Genomic DNA, 17,500 nt, shown 5'->3' with positions numbered 1-17,500 from the left:
TGTGCCGTCAGTAGTAAGACTTAGGTGTTGCCGGTGGCAGGCTGGTGGCCGCTACGAATAAGAGAGAGGTCACGCCCAAGACCGCTCCACCCGTGACAGGGCAGCTGCTCGTGCTCGTCCTGCTGGCCGCTCTTTTATCACTCTGGGTTGTCATCTAAAGGAGAATGTTTGCGTGCTTTATTTATTTACTTTTTTTATTTTAGTTATTTACTTTTAGATCAATACATAGTTGTAGTTTGTCTATTTTTTTTTAAATAGAAATTAATTGTTACATGCATATTCTACCTTACCATTGTTGCAATTTTATAACTATTCTTCCTGTGTCACTGTCACAATATGATAATTTCTTTTGCAAGGAAAAGTTTTCTTGCCGCTGGTTACGGCAATATTATTGAACATTTCGGCTTCTTGTTTCAAGTAAAGACTGTAGTGGAAGTTAGTGGAGTATTTAGGAGTGTTTCTATATATTTGTAAACACTTCGCACTATTACGGAGAAAAATTCCCCTTGAGGAAATGACTAACCATCTCGTTGCCTTAGAAAAAAAAAGTCTTTATGAAGGGGGGAAAAAATTATAAGAATTCTGATCTTTGCCTTTACTGCGTGACAAATGAAGCAGAGTGTAAGACCTCAGATGTTATGGTGCCGCAGTCACTCTACGAACCCAGCCAGTCCCTAAGCCAAGGAGGGGGGGGGGCGCCATCTGCAGTATGGGTGGCGGCAGGGATATGACTTGTCCTTCGATTCCGCGCCCTCGCCCCTGACGCCACGCAACGCCCCTTAACTAATTAGACCCCCGTAGTGCGCCCCGCTGAGAACCGTGAAATGACGCCCCGGGTGCACTTGGAGTAGGATGCCTAGTTGTTGGTGGGAGGGACATGCATGTTTGAGTATACGTTCTTGAAGGAGCGGGTGTAAGAAAGCATGGCGTGTGCGTGTGTGCGTGGCCACCTGTTGCCGCGGCCCTACACACACACACACACACACACACACACACACACACACACACACACACACACACACACACACACACACACACACACACACAGGCACCCATCCAGGCACCCAGGATATCACACCCTCACACCTCTCGCCGTGATGCGTGCCGGTGTTCAAGACTCCCGTGTGGTCTAAATTCGGCACCAGCTATATATTCCCCTTCACACCACTGCTTCCCCAGACAACGCCGCCAGTGTGATGCTAAGTCTCGTTTTCTTTGTGTTCCAGGTGAGCGCTTCTTGCCGACCAGGATCTCGGAGGAGCGTGAGTACTCATCTATGGTTTGCAGTTATGTGTGTATGTGCAGTCACCGTCAGAAGTTATTGCACGTGTCTCACGACTTTCCGCTGTCCAGCCTTTGTCCTCAGTCGTAACTCTAAGCTTCTGACTGTGACTATAGCAACCTTGCCTGTCTGTCCGTGTGTCTGTTCATTCACCTGTGCACTTACCTATAGATTTTTTTCTATCTTTATAACATCCCTGTCTGTTCATCTGTCTGTTCATTCAATTATTCACCTACCTATAGATTCTTTTATTTATTCACTTATTTATTTATTTATTTTTTTTTATCTTCATAGTATTTATTTATTATCTTATTTGTTTGTTGTGCATCTTCACTGGATCTTACATGTGGTGCCAATATGGATCAGTGTTGGTGTGATTCAAGGCATTTCAGTGCAGGAGTGGCGGGATCCTTGCTTGTGTTCTGAGCATAGTGGTATCTTTGACTAGAGTGTGATTCAGGCTTTATACCACGCTCTTCCCCTCCTCCTCCTCCTCCTCCTCCTCCTCCTCCTCCTCCTCCTCCTCCTCCTCCTCCTCCTCCTCCTCCTCCATTTTTCTATCGTTTCCTTCAGCATACAAACGAGACCTTTAGCCCTCCTCGTATCATAGCAGCAGATAAGACCTCCATTTTATCCCCAGCCTTTCCGGTATCAGCTTGACCATACCCATCTCCTCCTCCTCCTCCTCCTCCTCCTCCTCCTCCTCCTCCTCCTCCTCCTCCTCCTCCTCCTCCTCCTCCTCCTCCTCCTGTTTATATTCCTATTTGCCTTTCCTTACTTCCTTTCCATAACTTTGCTCTTCTTTCTCCTCCTCCTGTTTGTATTCTTGGTGACTATACTTGACTCCTCTCACACAACTTCGGTCCTCCTCCTCCTCCTCCTCCTCCTCCATAGTGTCCTTGCCTTACTCCTGGCCGTCAGCCTCGAGATGATGCTGTAGGGTGCAGTTGTACTAGTCATGTAGATTGCTTTCATTGTACCAAATAGTACCTCTTGGTGTGCGCGGGGGTGTGAGTGTGTGGCCTCGCGTGTGTGGCTGTATGTGTGTGTGTGTGTGCGTGTGTGTGTGTGCGCGCGTAGTTTATTGAGTGGAGTGAGTAAGTGAGTAATAGAGTACGTCATGTCTTCCCTCAAGTACTCTTTTATCGTAAGAGGGTGTCAGCTCCTCGTCCTCCTGCTCCTCTTCTTCCTCCCTTCCATCCTTGGTCAGCTGAGTGCCTCCTCTCGGCCACTCACTCACTGCTGTAGCTCCCTGACGCTCCTCCCCGCATCGCCCGTACGTCTATTAGCTCCATTACCTTGCGGAGAGACAGTGATTCACTTTCGCCTCCATGTTGTTGGTTTTTTAATTTTTGGGTGGTGAAAATGATTTGGCTGATTTCGTTCTTTATTTTGTTAGTTAATTCATTTAAGTTTCGTTTAAGTAGTTGTTTTAGTGTCAGTGGTTGAAGTAATGCGTGAGAAAATAAGGGAAGCTGCAAGAAGCCATCAGGATGACACGTGGGAGTCCCTGTATAAAACACACCTGTGCACCTATATCTTCTCATTCTCCCCCGTCCATAAATTTATCTTATCTCTGAAAGCTCCTTAATAAATCGACAACTAACAAGGTGATCACTATGCCTATCACATTCACCTACCACTACTTGAAAACCAATTTCTTCGTCTCTCTCTCTCTCTCTCTCTCTCTCTCTCTCTCTCTCTCTCTCTCTCTCTCTCTCTCTCTCTCTCTCTCTCTCTCTCTCTCTCTCTCTCTCTCTCTATCAAGCTTGAACTCGTTATTTCTTGACCTTTTTGTCCTTCAGAAGTTTGTTTGTCATTCTTGTAAGGCTTGAGTGATTACACTGACATCAAAACTGAGACTGTTGATTTTTAAGAAAGGAGTTTATTTTAACACTTTCTCTACGATTTGGTATGATCTTCCCTCATTACTAACCATTCTGAAACCTTTCTTCTTGCTCCACAGCCATCTCTAAGCATATATATTTTTTTTTTATGTAGGAAGGACACTGGCTAAACATGGATAAATATATTATTTTAATTTCCTTTTCTCTCTCTTGTTTATTAAGACTTCGCTGCTTCCAGTTCTAACAGGTGTTGCATATCCGGTCAAATCTTCTTAGCTGTTACTTTTACATGCCTCAGCCTTTGCCACCCCTCGTAGGCACACACTAGGCATATTGTAGGCATACCTCCGTTATCTCTTCTGCCCTACCCCGACCACGCTTTCCTCCCGTCTCCCACCAACACCGCGGGAGCCTCACGTGCCACGCTACTCGTATCTCTGAAGGACGGCGTGAAGGAGCAGACAGCCAGGCGTTAGACATGGTTGTATGCTGGGAATGCTCTCTCTCTCTCTCTCTCTCTCTCTCTCTCTCTCTCTCTCTCTCTCTCTCTCTCTCTCTCTCTCTCTCTCTCTCTCTCTCTCTCTCTCTCTCTCTCTCTCTCTCTCTCTCTCTCTCTCTCTCTCTCTCTCTCTCTCTCTCTTGAGTGTGTGTGTGTATTGGAGAGAGAGAGAGAGAGAGAGAGAGAGAGAGAGAGAGAGAGAGAGAGAGAGAGAGAGAGAGAGAGAGACTTAATCATCATTACCATCATAGGTTGCCACACCACATTAAGCCCCTCCAGTGTACTTACACCGTGCCACGCTTTAATCACCAATTTCCTCGGGTTAGGCAGCGTCTCCAAGTGGGTTTTAGCGCCGTAATTACCCAGCGACCAGTCACCCCTAATGGGCTGTAGTGTTTAGATTACCTGTGACCAATCTATATCCAGTCATGCTCTAACGCCACACTCTTCCTGTACTCTCTGCGTGGCGAGTCACTAAGGGGCTTTAAGAGATTAGATATATGGATAGAGATGAGCGATATGGGTTGGTATTCTCTCTCTCTCTCTCTCTCTCTCTCTCTCTCTCTCTCTCTCTCTCTCTCTCTCTCTCTCTCTCTCTCTCTCTCTCTCTCTCTCTCTCTCTCTCTCTCTCTCTCTCTCTCTCTCTCTCTCTCTCTCTCTCTCTCTCTCTCTCTTCTACAGGGATTGCCATGTATAGAGCTCGTGACTTCCTACAGCTTCCCTTCTCAGATATATGGATAGGGAGGAGCAGTATAGGTTGGTATGTTTTTTTCTTATTATTTTATTTTATTTTATTTATTTATTTTTTGTAAACCTTGCCATTTGTAGACCTCGTGGCTTCTTACAACTTCCTTTATCACTGGCACTATCTTGTCCCTGGTTACTTATCTTGTTTTATCATAAGCTTTAGATCGCCTATTTGCTACCCGAGTGATTTTATAAGGGTTTGTTTTGTGTCAGATTCTTATACGATACTTTCAAAATTCTGCTACTCTCCATCCAGATTCCTTTGCGATATGTTCAGTGTACAGTCTTCTTTCGGCTTCTCCCGTTAGAGGGCCCCACGGTGGATCAGTCTCCAACGCGTCCAGTCTTCTGCGCCTTCCTCAGTCACACCCATTAAAACAAACATGTTTTCATTCATTGCATCCGTAACCCTTATCTTCGGTCTTCCACACACACACACACACACACACACACACACACACACACACACACACACACACACACACACACACACACACACACACACACACACACACACACACACACACACACTCAAAAGCTTATGATAAACAAGATAAGTAACCAGGGAGAAGATAGAACCAGTGATATTCTCTCTCTCTCTCTCTCTCTCTCTCTCTCTCTCTCTCTCTCTCTCTCTCTCTCTCTCTCTCTCTCTCTCTCTCTCTCTCTCTCTCCGTGTAGATCCATCTCCAGCATCCTTCACCTCACGTGCCCTTCGTCTTTTCTCTTGACACGCCCAGACCACTTCAGTCTGTCTGCTAGTATTAATACCAATAAAACACATAAACTTCCTCATTGAGGACTTACGTTTGGCAGTGCTGAGTGATCTCTTAGCGACACCGTCCTCCAAACAATTATATTAGGGTTCACGACAGAGCTCCGAACACACACACACACACACACACACACACACACACACGAAGGTCAGTATTTAAGCACATAAATCTTAAGATTGTGGTGAGTTAAACATACACACACACACACACACACACACACACACACACACACACACACACACACACACACACACACACACACACACACACACACACACACACACACACACACACACACACACTCACACCTATGAAGAAGCCCTGACCACCCTGAGTCTGTCCAGAATATCCACCAGGCACCGAGAGGCTCTGGAGAAGTTTGGGAAGGGACTACTGCATCATCCGCGTCTCAGAGACATGCTGCCGCCCGACGCGCCTCGCCCTGTCCGTGCCACCAGACACCACAACAAAATAACGCCCCTGAAGGCGCCGCGCACGGACCGGTACAGACTCAGTGCGATTCCCACCATGGTGCGAGCCATCAATCAATAGTATTTCCCTCCTAGATTAGTCTTACCGTTAGGATTAATGTTAAGTTTTTCCCCATCCCCTATGTACATTTTCAGTTTGTCAACTGCCTAAATAATAAACCGTTTATTATTATTATTATTATTATTATTACACACACACACACACACACACATCCATGCATCATTCATCACATAACAAAGGGCAGGAGGTTCTTCAAACTCTTCACACAATAACCACCTGGGTCACATCCACCACATCACGCCTTAGACACACCTCTATTCAAGCAGTCCTGTCTCCCTAATACTTCACTCCTGGCCCTCGTTGATGTCCCGTACACGGATAACAGAGCAAGGCACTGCAATGACGCATCACCTCCATGCCCATTCCTGTCACGTGTTATCCTGTCCTGGCAAGCTTACCCTCTCTGATAACAGCAGGTCCTCACGTAGCCAGCTGAGGGCACCTTCATGACCCCCACGCCCTTGGGGATACCTATGATAAAGTCTCTCTCTCTCTCTCTCTCTCTCTCTCTCTCTCTCTCTCTCTCTCTCTCTCTCTCTCTCTCTCTCTCTCTCTCTCTCTGGCAGGTTATTAAGCTGTCATTGGTGTTCTTATCTCATTCTCTTTTACTTCTTACGTCCGCGTGTGCTGCCTATCTAACGTTGTTCATCTACTGGTTATAGCCGCTCTCTCTCTCTCTCTCTCTCTCTCTCTCTCTCTCTCTCTCTCTCTCTCTCTCTCTCTCTCTCTCTCTCTCTCTCTCTCTCTCTCTCCCTTCCACCAAATGGGCTTTATATAGACCCATTTTTCCCTCTCTTGTGGATCTTTACCGTCAGTAGGCTTAGTCGGGCTGCCCCTCTCCTCCCCACCACACCACTGCACCACCCATACGTCTCCCGGGTCCTCGCTGGAATAGATAGGCTGTGTATAGACGCTTGACCTCATCCGTAGCCTCATCACCTGGACAAGTATACAGATGCGCTGGCTGACTGGCTGGCTGGTTGGGTTGTCAGTCTCAGCTTCCCGTCAGATCAGGAATGGAAGCTAGTTTGAGCCGGTTAGCCTAGTGATACCAGCAAGGGCGCCTCCCTCAACCCACCCCGCACCTCCCCAGTGGCAGCAAGAAGTGTGATAGGGGGACTTGGTATGGTGTTGGGTGGGGGGAGGGGGGCCTTGGTGTGTGTGTGTGGTGCTTGTGATGAGTTTTAATATGGCAGGTGTTTCTGGTATCTCGTTTAGTGTTAGGGTGTTAATGTGGTGTGTGGGAGGGACGAGTCTTGATAGGAACTTGTTTAAATGTATGGCAATTTGTTCGAAATGTGCGTGGGAGACGAGGCGGTAGAGAGGGACAGGTAAATGAAGCCGGAAGGAGAGGAATGACGGAAAGACGATCTAAGCGAGTTGTGGATTCTGAGAGGTGGAGTGAAACAAGACTGGAACCTATAGTAGTGGAGGAGGGTGAGAGATGGAATGGCACTGAAATGAAGGAGTGAATAAGATTAAGGCTGTGAATATTGGATGAGGCTGAGAGGTGAAAGGAGAATGGAAAGAGGGAGGTGATGAAATTGAAGCAGAATAGTGGAGGAGGCAGACAGATGGAAAGAGAGTAGAAAAGGGGCAAGGAGTAGTGGAAGAAACTGAAAGGTGGAATGAAGGAAGGAGTAACGAAGGAGACTGAAATGGAACGAGGGAGTGGATATGATAGAGGCAGGGAGGAAAGAAGGAGACTGAAAGGTGGAATGAGGAAGTGGATAAGATTAAGGGAGGGAGTAATGAAGAAGGCTGAAGAGTGACTGGCAATGAAAGGAAGTAAGAAAGGAGTGGGGATGGCAGAAGCAGAACCAGGGAGTGTCATAGAGTAGGCTGTGTTAGGCCTCGTTAATGAGATTATAATGACTCCAGACACGTGCAGCCTTGTGACCTGTCTCTCTTTCCCTGTCTACTTTCCTGCCATATCCTGGAGGAGGCAATGCAGAAGACACTCCTCACTATGGCACGTATTCGGAAACGCTTTATTCTATCACCACGACTATTTTCAAAGGCCACAGAAATGATTATCCGGATTCTCAAGGTTCTCCTGCTAATAATGTAGAAATCCTGCTAATCTGTCACTAGAACCATAAAAACATTCCTTAAAACCCACATCACTTCAAGTAGAGCTATGGAAAGTAGTGGAGATACGGCGCAGAAGCGTTTCAGATTATGATCGTGTATGACTGACCCCTTCACCAGCCTCCCGTCCCAGTTCCCCCGTTCACCAGCAGACATCCCCTCGGACCCCCTTCCTTTCATTCCTCCACTGGCAGCGCACATCCTCTCCCTCGAGCAATCATCTTTCCCTCCGTATACTGACCGACCCTCCTGCTCCTCTCCCCCTCCAAGGGTTAAGACCTGGTGGCGGCCTTCTCCCCTGGGGCACCGTAGAAGGCGGGAGTCGTTGGGGCCTCTCCGTGAAGGGGGGACTCAGCTGGGACTTGGTTTTATTGTTCATATTGATGGGTGACGGAGGGCCTCGGGCTGTAGGTGAAGTGTAGTTATCGGCTTCCATTCTCTCTCTCTCTCTCTCTCTCTCTCTCTCTCTCTCTCTCTCTCTCTCTCTCTCTCTCTCTCTCTCTCTCTCTCTCTCTCTCTCTCTCTCTCTCTCTCTCTCTCTCTCTCTCTCTCTCTCTCTCTCTCTTCCATCTCTTCTCCTCGCCCCCCAATTTTTCCTCATTGTGTTCCCCCGCTGGAGACAATTCCCGGGTAAGCATTCCTTTACTGGGCGCTTTGGCCTCGTCCCCGCATGATTGGTTTCTGTGCCCTGTAGCGGTGACCTCCTTACCAGCCTTGTCTCTTCGTGTCGTCTTCATTCCACCTAACTGGGACTTAATTTTTTTTTTTTATTTAATCTTTCATTTTTTTATTTTTTGTATTTTTTGTCAGTTCTTTCATTCTTCCGTTTCATTTTTTCTTTTTTTATTTTCTCATCCCATTTCATTAACGTCAACTTTACTTTTATTATTTTTTTTCATTCTTCGATTTCTCTCTCTCTCTCTCTCTCTCTCTCTCTCTCTCTCTCTCTCTCTCTCTCTCTCTCTCTCTCTCTCTCTCTCTCTCTCTCTCTCTCTCTCTCTCTCTCTCTCTCTCTCTCTCTCTCTCTCTCTCTCGACGAACTTAACGTTAACTAAAGGCACATTTCAAAACTCCTTAATTAATCCGCACTCCTTTGAGAGGCGTGCTAAGGTGTGTGGGTAGGGATTTAACGAGCGGGATACCGAGAAAGACCCTTAAGGTAAACAGGGAGGGAGAGTGAGACTTGTTTAACTATGACAGGGATGCATTTTTTCCCCTGGAGTGACAAAATGTATTGGTGAAAAAGGTGTAGTGGACGTATAGCAAGGTTAGGATAAAATAAGTTAGGAAAGTTCGGGTTGGGTTAGGTTAGTTTAGCTTAGATTAGGCTACTAGGTTAGCTTAGGTTAGGTAAATTTAGGCTAGGTTAGCTTAGTTTAGTTTAGCTTTAGTTTAGCTTAGGTTAGTTTAGCTTAGGTTAGATTAGTTTAGCTTAGGTTAGCTGAAGTTAGGTTAGGTTAATTATAGAGGACGTATAGTAAATGGTGATATTATAGGTGGTTATAGAGAAGCTCAGATGAATGTAAGGATTAGTCATTAGTCTAATTCTTAATTAAAGGAGTCAGGAGCGTTTTGTTAGCGTTTGTTGAAAGGCCTTCTGTTGTCTTCCTTGGTAGTAGTAGTAGTAGTAGTAATAGTAGTAGCAGCAGTAGCAGTAGTAACAGTAGTAGTAGTAGTATTGTGATTGTTTCAGCAGCATTAGAATACGAGAAGTAAAGAGAATATAAATGAAGAACAAACAACAAAAGTGACGGGATTGTTAGTGGTGACTGTACTACATGTCATATAATGAGAGAAATAAAATAGCATAAACAGAGGAGGAGGAGGAAGAGGCAGTGGTGAGTGTGGAGCGTGGTGGTCATGATGGCGGTGGTTGCGGCAAAGAAGTAGCAGGTGCAGCAGTAGTCGTAGTTGTAGTAGTATTTGTTCTTCTTTGTTGACGCACGTGTCCCTCGCCCCGTGTCTTACTCAGCGGTGTGTGGCTGCACCTGGACCGTCCTGCTCCTCGTGGCCATCATCACGTGCTCTCCTGCCCTTTCGTTTGTTACTCAGACTAGACGCACTGAATATAAGTAATTGTATCTTTATCCTTGTTTTGTCTTCATTCTTTCAGTTTTTAGTCTCTCTCTCTCTCTCTCTCTCTCTCTCTCTCTCTCTCTCTCTCTCTCTCTCTCTCTCTCTCTCTCTCTCTCTCTCTCTCTCTCTCTCTCTCTCTCTCTCTCTCTCTCTCTGGCTTTCGCTTTTTATGAGGTGATGAGACTTATCTCGAGAAATATCATTACTACTAATACAACTATTGGTACTATTGAGAGAGAGAGAGAGAGAGAGAGAGAGAGAGAGAGAGAGAGAGAGAGAGAGAGAGAGAGAGAGAGAGAGAGAGAGAACAGTTTTGTTTTTATTATGTTGTTGCGTAGAATATAAGCTCGCGCTGCTAAGTTAGTGTTCTTATATAATCCTTGCCATGATTAATAGTCGTTAATGTAAAATTAGTGGCAGATGTGGTGGAGGCATTGTTAGGAAGGGGGAGGTGGGTGAGGGTGGGGGCCGCGTGGTGTGGTGGGAGGCACAGTGTGGGTGGAGGGAGAGTGACGGCGCTGACGGGTGGCAGGCTGGTTGTATCGTGATGGATGTTATCTGGCCTTTGGCGGCTGCTGCCGGTCACGCCTCGAGGCGCGGCGACATGGCGTTCCCCCACCTTTCAAGACTCTGCCCTAGAAACCATCCTGTATAGGCGCCCCTGCCTGCTCCACGGGAGCGGCATGTGGCCTTCACGGGGATCCGAGGCGATTAGTACAGAGAACAGAGAGGTTTGAGAGGAAAACTATTTGAAATAAAACATGAGCGCAACACTTGACTTGTGACGAACGACATTCTTGACGGCAGCTGTGGCAAGTGTCAGGTGTGTGCAGGGCGGAAGCGAGGCCTTGCTCGTGCCACTGATGGTGGTTTTGGTGACGGCCAGGGAAGGCTGCCTGAGGCAGAAGACCATTATGTAAAAGACATTTACCGTATCTCATGTGTAGCGAGGATGAACCAGGCCGGCGTTGCCGCCTCACGCTCCAGTGCTCCTCCCCTCCTCTATACTTCCCATGATATGGTCGTGGCTATGTGAAGACCTGCTCATCCTTTTACTTATCTTCATATTTCCTCTGTGCCCTGCTCACTTCCACGCGCCCCAGCCCCTGTGCGTCGCCTTGCATGTCGCTCGGTCATTACCAGTAGCCCTCCTGGTTCTCCACCTCGTGCCTACCTGCGCCGCTTGTTAGGCAGCACGTGTCAGATACTTCAGTGGCAGTCTTCCTCCTCCCCCATCTTTACCAGTGGCACCCATCGCCTGGCAACCTTGTGGCGGTCCGCGCCATCAACAACATTACATCAGACGGTTGAGGGCGCACGCTACCGCCTAACAAGATCAGGTCACAAAGACTGGCTCACCTCACCTTCGCAAATGAGTTTCAGCGAGCGAGCGTGTGTGAAGCAAGAGCAGGGTTGGGGGGAGGGGGATGTTGATGCAAAAGCTGTAATGTGATTTCTCTCCTTTTTTTCTTTTCCCTCGTTCTGGGTCGTGGCTGAAATTTATTGCAGCCTCGCTGCCACCGCCAGAACTATCTCTAGTATCGCCTTCGTCTGCCTTGATTCACCCTTGGGGCGGAAGTACAGGGGCGTGGATGCATCCTCAGTGTGTGCAGGGCGAGGCGAGTACGTGCCTTGGGGTAGTGAGGTCAGCTGGAGGGATTAGTGCAGTGACATTTACTTACCTGGTGGCTGGTAGAGACGAAGCAGTTATTGCAACACACACACACACACACACACACACGAGAGAGAGAGAGAGAGAGAGAGAGAGAGAGAGAGAGAGAGAGAGAGAGAGAGAGAGAGAGAGAGAGAGAGAGAGAGAGAGAGAGAGAGAGAGATTGAAGCTGGTGACCTCATTAGATGTTTTTTTCCCTTGGTCTCACTCTCTCCTCATTCTATATTTCCTCTGTATGATTCATGAAAAAAATAAATAAAAAAATAACTTACCTGGAAGGAAGGAAGGAAGGAAGGAAGGGAGGCAGGCAAGGGGTGAGTGAGTGAATGGGGGAGTGCATTGTCACGTCCACCTCCCCGCTCTGGACCGCTCATGAAGGGCCTTATGAAACCTGTTGCTGGCACACCACACGCCACCATCCTCCGCCCTGCTCGCCCCTCTCTGACACGGAGCTTGGGTGCGCAAGCAACAGAGAGAGAGAGAGAGAGAGAGAGAGAGAGAGAGAGAGAGAGAGAGAGAGAGAGAGAGAGAGAGATGACATTGCCAAGACGGAGGATTCAAGCTAGTTTCTCCGCTTCTCAGAATGGAGTCGTTCAAGTTTCATGGCAGGAGACAGAAAGAGGGCAGCACATGTATGGGTATTACAGCTAACTACCTAAATTGTAGCAAGTCATCCGGTGGTAACCTTGTTGCGTGTACATCTTTGTGGCCGTGGTCAACACGCTCCCCGCAGCGTCTCGTCAAGTCAACGCGTGTACGTGAAAGTGTGTCTAATACCTAGCAACACGCGGCCCTCGCTGCCGCTCAAAGGGTGATGCACGCGGAAATAAACTCCCCGTAATATCAACACATCAGATCCTCCAAGCGAAGGATTTCCGCGGCGTGTAGGAGTGGCGTGTGTGCGTATGTGTGTGTAGGAGTGGTGGGTGAGGGAGGCGGTGGAGGCCGGCCCAGCAAGGCAGGCAGTACAGACGGCTCCCTGGCGGCGACCAGTTGTCGGATATCCCGTGCTGCCACGTGGCCCGGACCTCTCGCCTTACCCGCCTGGAATACGCGCTCTGCCCTTGTGATGCACCTCAGTGCAAGTGCGTGTGTGGTTTTCAGCACTGTTAAGTGAAATGGTTCATAGTGTAACCTTTCCTCCGTGGTGCTGATAGTGTCGGAGAAAGCCAGGAGCTATCGGAGTGTAGGTCAAAGAGAGGAGTGTTTTACCGGAGTGGCGGGGCCTTATCACCTGTAGAAGCAGAGCCACCTGCTGATAGTGTGTAAAAGATGAGCTGCTGATACCGGTGTGCCGCTAGTCGAGCTGCTACCCGTGTGTGGTGTGGATCTGCTCCCAGCCGTGCCGCCAGCGCTTAACGCCACCGCCGCCTCCTCATCACCACTACAACTGGCTGCGTCCTTCACAGAGCCGCGCAACCCTCGCCTACAGTCAGTGTAAGTACGAGGGACGCGTCATTCTCTGTTGCTTCTCAGAGTGGCGGCTACACAACGCTTCCTGAAGGCCGTGGTGCTGCCAGCCCTCCTGTCATTAGCATTCCCGGTGGTGGTCCCCCTGTGTGGCGTGTGTGGAGAGTGTGTGAGGGCAGCGTGGGACAGTCAGCATTTCGGGTCCCCGGGTGTGGTGACGGGTCGGGGAGGCGAGGGCCCGAGGGGTGGACGTAGGCGTCGCTCAGGGTGGTGCCATCTAGTGAGAGCTCCACATATCACACGTGCTCAATTCACTTTCTTATGGACAACTTTTACTGGATTAGGTTATGATCTGGCTGTACCAGTATATATATATATATATATATATATATATATATATATATATATATATATATATATATATATATATATATATATATAATTTTTCTTTTATTTATTTTCCCTCCTGACTAATATAAAAGTAGTGAGCGATGACGTCTCCATGTTGCTGGCAGACGAAAAGAAACAAAAAATGACGAAAAATAAGTCGGCTGGCTCCACTCGGGTCCCATTAACAGTCCGTTTTCACTTGTTCACTGCCGGGATGATTTTTTTTTTCTCCTCTCCCTCCTTTTGTTAAGTGTACAACATTACGAAGCTTTGTGTGTACCGTCAGCACTCAGGCAAGCTCAGGAGAAAGTCAACATTGAGTGGAATATGTGCTTGTTTAGATACGAGTGAGATAAGATGGAGTGGACTAGGAGGGAGGGAGCAGCCGTCCTGTGGCATGAGGCAGGCTGCCTTGGATTGCCTGGGGGACGGCGGGACGTGTTCAGCTGAGCCTTGGCCTTGTGGCTCCGGTGTCTGCCATCGGATTCATTACACGGCCACTCACGACGCAGCGACATGATGCAGCATCCTTTGTAATAAACGCCTTGTTTGCTCGTGTTGAGAGAGAGAGAGAGAGAGAGAGAGAGAGAGAGAGAGAGAGAGAGAGAGAGAGAAAGTGACGGTTTGGAGGTTGGAAGGCTGACTTGATAGTGTAAGTACGCACTTAGTGGTGGCAGCACGCAGTTTGTTAGTTGTTCCTAAATGTATTGTATTACATTGGGCTGTTCCGCTTCCTGATGGCAGGAAACCCATGTAGCCATCCGCGGCGAGGCTCGTGGGTGAAGAAGCATCGCATGCTGCCTATTGGTGCCCCGTTATTGTGTATCTCAGGGAGGACACGTGTCCACCTTTATTTGGACACGAGTCTCTTGCAAAGCCTTGTTGAGTCAATAATGAGGTGTTTTTTTGCTGCTGCCTGGCATGGTCTAAGCCATACATATTGCTTCGTGGGCCGCCAGACAACCTCGTGTAAAGAGCTGGACGGAATAACTTCTTGACGTCCATCGTAAAATATTGGATGGTTGAGGGTGATAGGGGGCAGCCAGGCGGGGAGCAGCGCGCCTTCCATACACGTGAGGTATCTGGCAACTCCTGGAAGAACCTCAATTTGAACAAAGAGGCAACTGTCGCATCCGGTGCTTCTCCCTCCTATTCTCCCTGTCCCCTCCTCGTCTTTCCCGCCCAAAGCCCTGTTCCTGCTCCCCACCCACGCCGCCGCGTCCCGTATCTGCGGTTGGATGTGGGATCCCCTGTCTGCGCTGCTATCCCTGTCACGGGACAAGATGAACGCGCCATGCTGGCGAATGCGCAACTTTTCCTTTCCTGAGAGAAAGGAAGAGACAAGATGCCCGACAGTAATGGTATGATTGGAGAACCAATAAACATGCCCTCACGCACGCCGCCATGGAAAATGGGTATTTGTATCGCCCCCTGTTCAGCGATAACACGCGTGACGTGTTGAGGCCTCGGATCAGCTGTTTGAACCCGCCTTGCCCTGCCTCAGCTGCCTCCCACTCAGCCTAAAAGGGGCTTTATTAGCGGCAATTGTCGAGTCTTTGTGTGTATTAGAGAGAGAGAGAGAGAGAGAGAGAGAGAGAGAGAGAGAGAGAGAGAGAATGCACGCATAAACAACTTGGGTATACGTGGTAACTGCAAGTAGTGCCTTCACCGGCCAGCTCCCTCGTGTCCAGGAAGCGTTTGGCAAGGTCGACCCACACCTGGCGGCTCAACACTCCCAGACAAGGGCGAGGTTTGGGAGAGAAGGTGAACCACCACCACAACTCGTCATATCAAGCCATTATGTGTGTGTGTGTGTGTGTGTGTGTGTGTGTGTGTGTGTGTGTGTGTGTGTGTGTGTGTGTGTGTGGAGAATATACGTATATACTTTATTTTAATCCTTTCCCGAGTTGATATCACCTTGTTTAACCCGGGAAATGAAACTGCTGATGTGATTATGAGGAGATAAGTGAAAGGGAGGTAGAGGAATGGTGGAGGGTGATGGGACGCTTGGATGGGTGGGCTGCGGGGGGGTGGTGGTGGCTGGGGTCGTGGTGTGCCGTGAGATAGGAAGGTGGCCTTAGTATATTGCAGCGGTAGACAAATATTACCCAGTTAGTGGCGGTGTGGTTTGTGTGTTTGGCTTGCTGCAGTGCTAGTGGCGGCGGTGGTGGTAGTGGTGGTGGTGCGGGGGTTAGGAGAGGGCGTGGAAGCCGTGCAGTGGTTTCCGGTGTGGTGTAGCTACCCCAGCACTGTATAGCTAGGTAGGTGTAAAGTTTAGTGGGTAGTTTGGGGTGGGGAATGTTTAGCTTGTTGCAGTAGCGGTGAGCTGTAATGGTGTTCGTGTAGCAGTAACCGTGTGCTTTTAGGTAAACGCTTTAAACTTTCATGACTGTTCTCAAATACTCGAGATGAGTTGTCGGATTCTCACAATTTTATTCCCCACTGGTGTGGAACCTTTGTTAAACTATCACAAGAACTGTGAAAACACCACTGGAAAACTGAATAGCATCCACCATCGAGTGTGGCAGTAAGCTTGTATGAAACACTTTGAAATGTCATGCATATTTGCAAAGACCACACGGATTAGTTGCAGAGTTCACACGATCATTTCTTCCCTTAATGTGGGGAACCCTCGTTAAACCATCGCAGTAATAGTAAAAGAAAAAACAAACAAAAGATTAATTTCCACTAGAGTCGAGATAATATGCAGAAACCTTGAACACGTACCAACAGCAGCAGCACGAGCAAGACGAGCAGGGGTGAGACACGTACTAACAGCAGCAGCACGAGCAAGACGAGCAGGGGTGAGACACGTACTAACAGCAGCAGCACGAGCAAGACAAGCAGGGGTGAGACACGTACTAACAGCAGCAGCACGAGCAAGACGAGCAGGGGCGAGTCATGTAAGTGGTGGCTGTGATGCACACCTTCATCCTGCTCATTAGTGAAGACTAAGCCTGGGGTGCGGACAAAGGCAGCTGAAAGGATGCGAGGGGAGAAGTAATGGCAAAGGCTGGAGCGATATTCAGGCGTCAAGAAGGTATTGTGGTGTTTCTCGACGAGCGTGACGAGGATATGACTCAACGACAAGCACGACAACGACCCGGACTGTTCTTAATGACGGTGATTATCGCGAAATAACTACTTTGGCCTTGAGTGGCATGGTGGTGTACGACATATACAGGTAACAATGACTATGACAGTTAGTACTAGTGATGGATATTAAAAGAAAATTATTTAGCTTTTAACGGAAACACGACCTAATGACCCGGTGACTTAATCAGCTGGTGGCACTTGATATAATCCGCTAATTGTCCTTGGATGGGAGGCTTCATATACAGGTAAAAACGACCATGACATTGTTAGTGATGAATATTGTAACAACTATCCAAACCTTTAACGGAAACACGACTTAATATCTTTTCTTGTTCTGCAGCCACTTCCAAACATTGAACTGGCTAGAAATTGTAAAATATATTCTTTTAATTCCCTTGTTTTTTTTGTAGAAGTTTATAAAGATTTTCAAACATTACTTCGTGTTGTGAATTGTTGCATATCGCACTAAGAATTAATATTGTGAATCGTTGCATATCGCATTCACACTGAAAGGATTAATATTACTCAACAATAATCACAGCGACCATGGAAAGTTACCAGTGATGATAGCAATTTTTTTAAGCCTTGGATACCACTGCAACTTCCTGACTTGCTTGACGAGAATAGACAGCATTGCAGTAAATCATACCAGACAGATATTTCTCAGTTGATGGTGTGGTTGCTGTGTTTTGATGTGTGTGCATTGCATGAGGTACCTACGCGACCCACTACACCCGGCACTTGCATGGCCACCACCACCACCACCACCACACAGTCGCCTTGCTTGTGCTGTACACTTATACTACAACGGACGGGGTTTTATTCACGTCGCCCCACTGCCGTTATCTCGCGAACCACGCCGCAGACTAAACGACCGTTGTAAGAGCAGGAAAGGTGCCGTTACCTCGCGAACCACAAGGCAGACACAGGAAAGCTTACTACTATGAATAAGTTTCGGATTTGTTTTCAAATTGTTAAGGGAGTACTCGTAGGATTGCTTTGTCCCATCTCTCCTTCATGCTCCCCACTTCCCCACCTGTTCTCCCTCCACCTTCATAGCTC

General features: G+C 48.0%; 1 protein-coding gene across 1 annotated transcript in view; it reads left to right on the top strand.

Annotated features, from left to right (window-relative positions):
* LOC135101496 (heterogeneous nuclear ribonucleoprotein K-like) overlaps window positions 1–17,500 on the top strand; it is a 99,320-nt gene that overhangs the window by 5,923 nt on the left and 75,897 nt on the right. The window contains 1 exon segment of the mRNA XM_064005547.1: window positions 1,227–1,262. Coding sequence (XP_063861617.1) covers window positions 1,227–1,262 — 36 coding nt within the window.

This window comes from Scylla paramamosain, chromosome 6 (genome assembly GCF_035594125.1).
Source record: "Scylla paramamosain isolate STU-SP2022 chromosome 6, ASM3559412v1, whole genome shotgun sequence".
In the NCBI taxonomy this organism is placed as follows: Eukaryota; Metazoa; Arthropoda; class Malacostraca; order Decapoda; family Portunidae; genus Scylla; species Scylla paramamosain.
The sequence above is the reverse complement of the archived record's forward strand: the minus strand, read 5'-3'. Positions and strand labels throughout refer to the sequence as shown.